Source organism: Panicum virgatum, chromosome 3K (genome assembly GCF_016808335.1).
Source record: "Panicum virgatum strain AP13 chromosome 3K, P.virgatum_v5, whole genome shotgun sequence".
In the NCBI taxonomy this organism is placed as follows: Eukaryota; Viridiplantae; Streptophyta; class Magnoliopsida; order Poales; family Poaceae; genus Panicum; species Panicum virgatum.
This window is the reverse complement of record NC_053138.1, coordinates 31,407,272-31,418,758: the sequence shown is the minus strand read 5'-3', so window position 1 is coordinate 31,418,758 and position 11,487 is coordinate 31,407,272. Positions and strand designations below refer to the sequence as shown.

At 47.1% G+C, this 11,487-nt stretch overlaps 2 protein-coding genes and 1 long non-coding RNA gene across 3 annotated transcripts; 2 read left to right on the top strand and 1 right to left on the bottom strand.

The window, feature by feature from the left end:
• The first annotated feature begins 1,759 nt into the window (after positions 1-1,759).
• Positions 1,760-2,676, top strand: LOC120698969. Its single transcript, XM_039982783.1, has one exon. It carries the CDS (start codon positions 1,848-1,850, stop codon positions 2,376-2,378), a length of 531 nt encoding a protein of 176 aa, XP_039838717.1. The 5' UTR covers positions 1,760-1,847; the 3' UTR covers positions 2,379-2,676.
• Positions 2,677-9,469: 6,793 nt separating this feature from the next.
• Positions 9,470-9,713, bottom strand: LOC120698966 (protein SENESCENCE-ASSOCIATED GENE 21, mitochondrial-like). The gene has a single exon (XM_039982782.1). It carries the CDS (start codon positions 9,711-9,713, stop codon positions 9,486-9,488), a length of 228 nt encoding a protein of 75 aa, XP_039838716.1. The 3' UTR covers positions 9,470-9,485.
• A 163-nt stretch (positions 9,714-9,876) lies between these two features.
• On the top strand, positions 9,877-11,487 carry LOC120698967. Its single transcript, XR_005685149.1, has 2 exons — positions 9,877-10,132; positions 10,228-11,487. It is a non-coding gene; the product is annotated as an uncharacterized LOC120698967 (long non-coding RNA).

Sequence of the window (11,487 nt, the reverse complement as noted above, 5' to 3'; positions counted from 1 at the left end):
CCCTGTGGACTAGCGGTAGTAATGGCGCGCGACGGCCCCGGACCCCCTGGTGGGAGTACGGGCGTGCACACTAGAAGGTCCGTGGGACACGTGGAAGTCCCGGACCCCTTCCCCAGTGGGAGGCGAGCCCGAATGGTCGGCGTCGGCAGAACAGTAATGGGAGCAGTGCCGAGCCTATCTTGTTCTGCGTGCAGGTCCCAATGCACTGCTACAGTATCCGGGATGGCGGAATGGTGACCGGAGTCAGCAGATGGGACCCCGGTCACATCCACTATGGGAATGGCGGCCTGACGCCGCCCGTCCTTTGAGCCGTGGCGGAGTGGCCGGCTTTTAATGCCTTCGTACGGCGAGCAGTTGGGCGGTGAGGTTGTTTGTCCCTTGTGCCGAGAGGTGGCCTCGAGCGAGGCGAAGATGAGCTACCCGCTCGAGGGTATATTCGCTACCCTCGAGCGAGGCGGAGATGCGGAGTGCAGTCGAGGGATCCCGACGGGGAACCTCGAGCGATGCGGAGATGAGTCACCCGCCCGAGGGTAGATCCGCTACCCTCGAGCAAGGCGGAGATTGTCCAGCGGGCCCGATAGGGACCCTCGAGCGAGGCGGAGATCGTTCCGCGGGTTCGAGGGGAATGTGAATGGGCTGCACGCTGGGCTTCTTTGAGTCCCTTCCTTTCTTCCGAATGGGAGGCAGGCCGTGGGCCTTTGTGGCCCAGTTATTTTAACAGGTGTTTTGTGTTTTTAGAGCGATCTTACTATCACGATTAGGGTGTCCCTAATCGTAGTACCCGACAAGACTGAACATTGGATTAACCAAACATAGACTAGCTCATCTAAAGTTCAACAACTCTGTTGCTGAAGTTCCATCCCAACTTGAGGAACAATTCCAGCACCACACGCCATGCTTGTTGCGAAGAAATTTTTCGAACAAATAAATTTTTATTGGTATAACTCGAAACTTATTTGATCCCACTTTGTCTAAATTGATGGTAACTTTTTGATGTTAAAAATTCTTCCTTTTTGCTTGCAAATTCTTTGCCATAAGTAGGTTGGATTACTTGACTAGGCTCAGGCTGTGTAGAACCCGGCCTTTAAAACCGACACACTGCAGACTACCAGGGTTCAACTTACCGACCGCTAACCGGTAACCGCCGGCCTCCGGTTCCGGTATACCGGACCGGTTTGGCCGGTTACCGGTCGGAACCGGACAAATTCAAATTTAAATTCAAACTTCCCCGTTCAACCGGTTCGTACCGGTATACCGGCCGGTTAGACTGGTTTACCGGCCGGTTTGACCGGTATACCGGCCGGTTTGACTGGTAACCGGCCGCGGATTGACCGGTAACCAGTCAAATTCAATTTTTTTTCTTTTTTGGTTTAAATTCAAATGCCCGCAAAGTATACTAAATAAATGTTTGTATAACATATTTTAGTCTAAATGAACCCTCCAACCCTCTTTTGTACTACTTTTACATTGTATTTGTATACTTTTGTATGCACGTTTTTTTTGTTTAACTTTAAATCCCCGCAAACTATACTAAATGAACGAATTTTTGAGAAAATTTGACACCATTAAATTTGTCGCATCTTGAAGTATTTTTAGGAATTTTTTAAGAATTTTTCATTTTTTTTGAATTCAAATTTAAATTTTGAATTTGGACCGGTTTATACCGGATCAAACCGGAACCGGTCCGGACCGGTTTGACCGGTTACCGGTCAAACCGGACCGGTTACCGACGGTTAGGGAACCATGCAGACTACACGACACGCACCTCCTTCCCAACGCCGAAAAAAATCTCCAAAACCAAACCAAACCAAAGCCTCACTCCCCACCGCTCTCCTCCCTAATCCGCCATGCTCCAGCACCGCCGCCTCGTCCTCCTCCTCGCCGTCGCCGCCGCGGCCGCGGCAGGCGGCGGCGCCTCGGCGAAGCCCACCGCCTACGAGGCCCTCGCGGACTACGACTTCCCGCCGGGGATCCTCCCCAAGGGCGTGGTCGCCTACACTCTCGACAACTCCACGGGCGCCTTCACGGCCACGCTCGACGCCTCCGCGTCCGGCGCGGGCAAATCCGTCTGCGAGTTCTCCATCCAGGGGTCCTACTCGCTCCGCTACCAGACCAAGATCACCGGCAAGATCAAGCCCGACCACCTCTACAACCTCCAGGGCGTCTCCGTCAAGGTCCTCTTCTTGTGGATCAACATCGTCGAGGTCACCCGCCGCGGCGACAACCTCGAGTTCTCCGTCGGCATCGCCTCCGCCGACTTCGGGATCGAAAACTTCCTCGAGTGCCCCAACTGCGGCTGCGGGTTCGACTGCAACGACCTCCTCATGCTGAAGCCGGGGGCTGCCACCGCCAAGCTGCGCCTGCGAGGTGCGTTCTAGGATCCCACTTCTGCAGATTGAATGTGCTGCTGCTGTAAGCTACTACCGCTAGCGATGTATGTCTTAGACTCTTAGTAGATGCGTTAATAAAGAGAGGAAAGATGAAAGGTCCCAGCTTTTAGATGTGGGATGGAATAGCAAGTTCAGTACTCGAGTTCATGTTTCGCCAATGTGTCAAGACAGTTTAGGGACAAAGCAATTAAGACCTTTCAAATCTTTTTATCTATAAGTCTATGGAAATTATGATCTTTCCCTTGTGATGTCTGCGGCATGTGAATGAGTTTCTAAGTTGTGGTTATTGAATCTGATGGTTATGGATGCTGTGCTTCAGTTAACTGTTGTGATTAGTTCATTGTAAACTTGGTTAGTTTACCATTTCCATGGAGTCTTTGTTTCCAGACTTGAGAAAGCTTAAATCAGTAATCTTTTACTTTACAAGAACAACACTTTATTGGTACCATGATTCCAGAAGGAATGAGATTATTACAAGTGGGTTCAAATTTTCCCCTTAAAAAAGAGAGGAGAGTTGCCACTCGCTACAAATTTTGTATTGCAACGATGTATCAAGTTACTTAAAGGTTTATTTGTTTCTAGATGGAAACCAATGATTGCTCGCTACAGTTTTCTTCAGTAAGCTAGGAAAATTGCAGTATAAAGCACTATTACCTTTGAGATGGAATTTCTGCTGCACTCTAGCTAGTTTGTCATTGTCAATTGGTAATGTTTCTAATTCCTTGTCAGTTCCTTCTGGACTTCTCAGATAATGTCAGATTGTGTGATTTAGATCAATGCCATAGTTTTAGGAGGTTCAGTGTGAACCTTCATGTTTTGATGTTCAGAAGCATCAATTAATATGAAGCTTCGATTCCTTTCAGGATTAAGATTGCTATGTTTTCATCTTGTCAGTTTACTTAAAAATGCTGTGGTTGGTTTTGTATTCATTTTTTAAGGCTTACAGCTGAGAGGTCATGGCCTGATGTAACTGAAAATAAGGTGTCTGCCATGCTAGTTGGGGTGTTGGACTAGCCACTGGCTGGCGTGTGTTTGTGTTTTTGCACAAAACATTAGAAGAAAGTGGATTTCATGGTATATGAATGCACGGGTAGAAACATTAGTAAGAGAATTGGTCATTTACTGATAAGATGTAGTGGGCTTAAGACTGAATCTATTTGGTTAATACAGAAGTAAGTAACTGAAGATGTAGTGTTCCAGAATCCAGATTGCTCAGAAGATAGGAAAGTCTCTGATTATATTGTAATCATCTGAGTGCTTTGATTCCAAACCTGGTCACAATTACTCGGTAGGAAGCTTAATCCAGATGTTTGCAATCTGTTCAAACATTACAAGTTTACCTGGAAGGCTACCAAGTACTGCTGTCATAATCCCAAAGAAATCAAAGAGTAGAAGGGTCAGTCAGATACAAGATCATCTTGGTTAAGATTTTAAATTGAGATTTCAATGATTTCTGACGCAACATCTTTGAATTAAAGCAAATATGCATAACAAATTGAACGTTCATGTATTTCGACTAAACAGCTTTTGTCAGTACAACATAGATAAATGTCTATGAACTTCCATTTTTCAGAAAATGGAGTCATCATTCTGTCTGGGAACTGGTACAAGTAAAAGGAATTCTGTTTCAGTTATATTGTAAACAGTGGCTTGTTGCATTAGTGAATCTAAAATATCAATGGATATTTACTTCGTACTCGTGTCGATAAATCAGGTCGTGTCTGGTAGGGTTTCTCCGGTGGCTTTTGAGGAAGCCCTGTCAACGGATAAAAAGAAAACAGCTTTACATAAAAAGCCCCCGCGAAACTCCAAAACAGCTCATACACTGAAATGAAAGAACCGATAAAAGTGCCTTTTCACGGGCTTTTCCTCGTTCCCTGGGTATTAATTGTTCATAAGTCATTTTACAAATACTATTTTACTAAATGACTCCAGCTCCATTGAAAAAGCTGCTGAACAAGCCCTACTATCGCAGCGAGTTGTTTGTTGGCCCATAAACACACCTAACTAGCATTAATATTCCTTGTACGGGAGTGTAACACCCGGTTTACAAAAAGACATAAACCAAGCAATCATATACGTGCCAGGATTAAGTCACACGTATATACAACAGAATGAACAGTATATCACAGCACATATCATACGTATATACAACAGAATGAACAGTATATCACAGCACATATCACGTAAAAAGGTATAATAAAGCGAGTACGAATGTTATTTATTACATAAATAAATGACAAAATGTCTGATATAAAGTATGCGGAAGCGTAAAACAGGTACGGAACTCTCGGAAGCTGGGTGCCACAGGGACGTCGACTGGGAGACGACCGTCTAGAAATTCTCGTACTCCTGATAGCTCCGGGTGAATTCCTCCGCATCGCCGGAAACTGAGCAGCAGTAGGGTATTCCCAAAGAGAACAAGAGGAAAAGAGTAGAGTAGGCAAGAACGAGTACACAACTTGTACTCAACAAGTATAACACAAACTATGAGACTCTAAGGTTGGCTGACTTAACTGCATTAGCTTTTAATCTTGACAAAATTTTATTAAAGCTATATACTACAAGTTGATGAGTTACCATACCCCAATTACATAGTAATTAATCAGATTAATTATGATACTACTGAGAACCATACCAAACCAAACCACCCAGGGAACCCCCTTAATCAAAAGGAGATAACCCCACTAATCAAAAGGAGGACCTGGGCCGCTCATAACCGTGAGCACAGCTAGTATACCAGTTTTACACTCTGCAGAGGTTGCACATCTTTACCCACAAGTCGTGAGCTACGCTAGTTGTTCATCACACTTCCGTAGGTGAGATGATTAGTAAACTCACTACGAGGCCGTTACAAAGAATCTCGTTGGTAAGGAGTAACCGCGAGAGTTGGATCGGCGACTATGAAGCAAGTCTAGTGGGCGTCAAGACACAAAGCACAGACGAGGCCACTCAGTACGAGGGCCATAGAAGCTTACCACCCTTGCCCCGCAGGTAAGTTACTCCAAACCAAAAAGACTTAATTAGTAAGCCAAGACCGTCCCATTCCAGTCTTGTGGTAGCGCTGTTGTCCCAGGTTGTCGCTCTATGAACCGGTTCTTAGGGAGAGTGGCCAACCAATCACTAAGCACCGTGCTGGCCCCCAAAACCATGTTTCTAGAAAAACCAATTTTTAACGAGACATGAGCCACACAAGCACAGAACACAGAGGGTCACTCTCAGAATTAAGTTGCATATACTATTAATCAAATTAATTAAAAAGGACCAAGTGTGTTATAGCGCGGCACCTAGCACAACTAACCAAAATGCAACCCAAGCAATATATATATATATATATATATATATATATATATATATATATATATATATATATATATAAAGTGGCTAGGGAAGTCCTTATAGGCATATAATATTAAAATACAGTATGAAATTGTATTTAAAGGTGATAGGATGTTCATGTTATACTTCCCTTCCTCAAACTGCTCCTGCTGCTCGAAGTGTCCCGCGGAGGGTGGCTCCTAGTACTCCTCCGACTGCTCAACGTCTACTCACGATCGCAACGCCAAAACAAAATCCAGCACATACACATACATGCAAACAAAAGCAAAACCTAAGAAATAGTACAACAATATATAAAAACAGCAAACAAAACTAAGCTAAGACTATTCTACGCATTACAACGATCGCGTGGACATAAAGAATACCTAAAACGGAGCTAGAATGCGAAAACTAGGTTTAAAACAAGATCTAGGGGCTAAACTGCAAGAAAAACAGAGTTTACAGGGGTTTCTGCGCAAAAACCAGGGACTAAAACATAATTAACGGATAGATCCAGGGGCTAACGCGCAAAAACGCACGGGCTAGACTGCGGGCGCTATTTCTGGAAAGCTCAGGGGTCTAAACATTAAAAACTGGACCTAACTGGAATTACCTTTGAACTGGACAGGACGGCGGGTTGATTCTAGGAAAGATCAGGGTCTCTTTAGTAAAAAGACCAGGCCGATGCGGTATCTAAGGATCTAGGCCGTTGGATCTGGATCTGAGGGTTAGGATTTGATGGGCTTTAGATCTAATATCGGACGCAGGTTTCAGATCGGGCGGCCAGGATGCATCTGGGCGCTGGGCAGTGGCGCTCGGTCGACGGCGACCTCACTCCGCGGCGGCGCGGTGCCGAACTTCGCCGGAGTCCATCGAAACCGATGCTCCAGGGTCTAATTCGACCGGGGGTTGGGTCAGAAAGGTACAATGTGAGATGCGTGATCCACCAGTGCAGTTTATGTTGGGCTTCGGGGTGCGGGATGGCTTGCACAGCGGCTGAGGCGGGGCTGCACGACGGGGCATCGCTGGCGAGCATGCGTTCACGCGTTCCCGACATGGGTTCTGGGCGTGCTCGAGCCAGTGTGTGCGTGGGGTGCAAGAGCAAGTAAAAAAAGGGCACGCGCGGCATAGTGCGACGCTACAGAGAGCCCGCCATGGCGGAGCAATGGCGTGCGCGGCGGCGGAGCGGCGTTCCGGGGGCTAGGGTGGGTTACGGTCTACGATAGCTAGCGCAATAGGAAGAGAGAGTCGGGGTGTTGCTCACCGAGGGCTCGGGTCAGGCGGGAACGGCATGCAGGGTTGTCGGCGTCGTTGACCGGCGGCGGAGGTGGGGTGGAGCTCGCGGAGGAGGTCGATGCAGTGCGTCGCCTGGTGTCTGAAGTCCGTGGATCGACGCGGAAGGATGCTGTGATGATGCAGCGGGGGTCAGGATGACCGGAGCAGCACCGGCGGCGAGCAATTTCACCGGCTGAGCAACTCACCGGCGACGGATCTCGGGTCGAATTCCGGCGCTGGCAAAGCTCGGACCGGGGAAAGTGAGCTCGGTGAGCCTCCTGGTGCTCAGACGGAGCTCCAGCGGGGGTTATTGGCGGCCGTGGTGCAGTAGAGCGGCGAGGGCACGGCGGCGCAGGGGGTGCTGCGCGGCGGAGCTGGGCGAGCGTGGTGCGCTAGGGTTCTGGGCGGCGGGGATGGAAGGTGCGGGTGCAATGGGAAGGCCGGGGGTGTTTAAAGGAGGAAACCGAGGATCTCGGGGAGGCGTGCCGTGGAGGGCGAGATCACCGGCTTCTGTTAGCACGCGGAGAAAGGAGGAAGGGGATGACCGGTGGGCCAGGCTGGTCAGCGAGCGACGGCAACGGCGCGCGCGGCCTGAGCGGGGAGGGCGCGGCTGACACGTGGGCCAGCCTTGCCAGCGAGCGAACGGCGGGCTGAGGAGGGAAGGTGCTGCGCGCTGGGCTGCTGGCTGTTGGGCCGATCCGGATGGGCCGAGCGCGGGGAGGGGAGGGAGAGGGATCGGGCCGCGTGCGGGATTTGCTGTGCCGGGGAAAAGAAGGAAGCCGGGTTGGGCTGGGCTCGGCTGGGCTGAAAACTGGTTTTCCTTTCTCTTTTCCTTTTTCAAACCAACTCAAATCTATTTGAATTCAAACTAAATTTGAATTCAAACCCTATGCACTCAACCAAATAAAAATATGCACCAGCATGAATGCACAAACAAGTTTAAACCTAGAAAAATTTTAATTACTTGTGAAAGAAAAAAAATACAAGGCTAAGCATATAAAATTTTAGAAAATTAAATAAAGCTAATTAAATTTATTATTAAATACTGTATTTAAATTAGGGTGTTACAGCGATTGGGTTGGTTTGGGGAACATAATCATTGATGACGTTCAAGACAGTTTTGTAAATTCAGTCCACATTATTATTGGCAAGGATGAAAATTTTCTAGCTTACATAGTTGACACACCAAATTAGATGGCAATCTAACCGAACTACTTCCACACATAAGAGTCTGGTTATGCTGAACAGCTTAACATCCAACAAAAGATACCACTCCACTCTCATGGATGAAAACCAAACAACTCCAAACACCTTTTCTTGTAGAGAAGATGGAGTTGCGCTCTCTTGTGGTTGTGGAAAGTTTCACTTTCCAACCATGAATGCAACGGGGTAGTAGTGGATCCAAAGGTCCGTCGTGTGATGTTATTAGTGTTTGGTATTCTGTGCTCTCACTGTTGCTGTTGGTATGATGCGCTATTCAAATTCGTTATTGGAACATCTGTCCTGCTGCAAGCCTGCAACATCAGCATGTGCCCATCACAACAAAATTATGTATGAAAAAATCGCACTGCAACATTATTGCTGCGGTTGGGGCATCTGATTTTTTGTTGGAGCATCGGACGCCCTATCCCAAACATTACCAAAATAAATTACGGATTAGAATTCTCATCATTTTTGTCGAATGGTCTCATGATTCCCCACGCATCGACGATGCACCTCTGCCATGTTATCTAGTCGTCCGACTAATCGCGATTAGTCGCGATTAGTCAGGCTTATCGGTCCGGTGACCCCGATAAAGGACAGGACGACTAGTTTTCTAGTCGTCCGACTAGTCATCGACTAGTCGCGATTAGTCGCACGATCAGGTTGGAAAACGATCAGACTTGAGATTGTTTTGTGGGCTGTTTGAGTTGTGGGCCTCGGCCAGTGATGGGCTGGCAATGTGGACCATTAGGTTTTTGGTATATAGAGGCTGGGAGACAGGAATATGAACTATGGGACAGGAATACAGAGTTCTGGACAATTCACAAATCCTCTCACAAATAAGTGAAAAATCGACTATTATTGTTGCATTCATTCTTGCTTTTTATTAAGTAATATGTAGTACATATATCATATCGGTCTTGGGACACATAGGACGACTAGGCAGACGACTAGAACCAACTAAGCTCGACTAATCGGCCTGATCGACGACTAATCGCGACTAGTCGTCTGATCGGTCCCATGGCGACTAGGTTCGACTAGACGATTTGAAAACATGGCACCTCTGAATCATAGCTTTGAGATCTTGTGAAGTGTAGCAAGGCAGGTTTTGAAGCCAGGAATCCTCCATTAACTGAGCAAGAGCCAGATTAATTACTTCCTACATCAATCAATTACACGAGATTCCTCCCAAATGGGCCCTAAATAAAGGTGGCTAATAATAGGCAGCCATCTTCACCGGGTAATCTTCAGGGACAGACCGTGCCTGCACCAAGCCGAATGGCACTAGGGATTGTTGCTTCAGTCCTGTAGCATCCTCTGCTTGAGCATCTCGGCGCGCAGGTCGGCGGCGTCCACCTCCTTGGTGCCGGTCACCGGCCGGTAGTACCCGGTCTCAGGGTCCGGCTCCCAGAACGCCGTCTTCTCCTCTGTCGTGGTCGCCATGGCGCTGGCGATGTCCTTGGCCACCGTGCCCAGCTTCACCGCCTTCTCCTCCACCTTCTTCACGGACTCCTCGGCGACCGTCATCCACTGGCGTAGCTAATGGGCTGCACGGGTATGGCTTGGCATACCCTAAGCCCAGCCCAACAAGCAGATTATGAAAAAAAAATCCCTTCCAGGTTCCAGCCAGAACCAGTACGTCCACTCCCCTCGCGAGGCCGCGCGAGCGCTCGGCCAGCGGCGGCGCTCTGCGCCTTGGCTGCTCGGCTCCGGCCTCCGGCGGCCCCGTCCCCGACTCCCCGGCGCCGCGGCGCACCCCATCCCCGGCAGCACTGCTACATCCTCCAGGCCCCGCATCGCCTATTCGCCTCGGGCCCTCGCCCCTCGGCTCCCACAGGCCGCAGCTCGCACAGTCGCAGGGCGCAGCGGCGCAGCCACTGGCTCCAAGCCGGCCACGCCCGGTGCGGAGGCGCCCAATCCTAGTCAAATCTCGACCCAGATTCTTGGTGAGAGCTTTTTCCCTCCATTCTCTTCTCAAATTTTCCCCAAATCCTTAACCCTAACTTTTCTTTACATGTATTATGTGTTTTGGTTGTTGTAGGATTTGTGAAGTATGAAGAGGGATGGAGACATTGCTTCTATGTTCCGAAAGCATGCTGCAAAAAAAACGTGCATCAGTTTCATCTCCTGTGGTGGAAGAGCAAAATCAAGAGCAAGAGCATGAGAGAGTAATTGAAGAAGTTGTTGGTCCTACTCCTACACCACCTCCATCTGTAGAACCAGTTGAGGATACAACACATAAGGCGGATTGGATACAAATTCATTTTATGGTTGGAGCATTTGAGTCCTTTGATTTTGTGTTCAGTTTACACTTAATGTTTGTTATTCTTGGATGTACAAATGAATTATCTGAGTGTTTGCAAAGAAGAGAACAAGATATTATTCATGCAATCCAACTTGTTGGTGTGGCAAAAAATAGAATGCAACATTTGAGGTCTGAAGGATGGAATCAATTCCTTCAAAAGGTCACTTTGTTTTGCAACAAGCATGGTGTCGAAGTTCCTACTATGGAGGGTAATTATGTGACTTTTGGAAGATCACGACGGTTTGTCCAAAATCAAACAAATGATGATCATTTCAGAAGAGAGGTATACATTGGGGTCATTGATAAAATTAGTTAAGAGCTTGATAGTCGGTTTGATGAGGTTAATATGGAGTTGCTTTCTTGTATGTCTGCCCTCAACCCTTCTAATTCATTTGCATCATTTGATGCACAAAAGGTACGCCGACTTGCTGAATTCTACCCCAAAGACATTTTTGGCTCTGATTTGGTTAGTCTAGAATTGCAACTTGATACTTATATTGATGTCATGAGACATGATGATAGATTTAGTGGTCTGGAAAACCTTGTTGATCTCTCGGTTAAGCTAGTGGAAACAAATAGGCACAATGTTTATGATTTGGTTTACTTGCTTCTCAAAATGGTATTCTTCTACCGGTGGCGACGGCAAGTGTTGAGAGGGCATTTTCTGGTATGGATTTTGTCAAAACCAAACGAAGAAATAAAATGAGTGATACTCTCTTGGATGATTGTTCACGTTCATGGAAAGAGATATTTTGAAAGATGTGGATGAAGATGATGTAATCAAGACTTTCATGGCCATTAGAAACCGTAGGCCTAAAAAAAATAAAATAGTGTTGTAATCCTATTTAAGCTTGTATCGTTTATATTCCAAACTATTAGTGTGTTGTTTTAAACTATTTGGATTGTAATTTAAGACTTATTATGCTATTTTGTAGTTGTGTACAAAATTGCTAGGTAGTTTTAATGAAATTTTACCAAATGTCTAAATGAATTTTA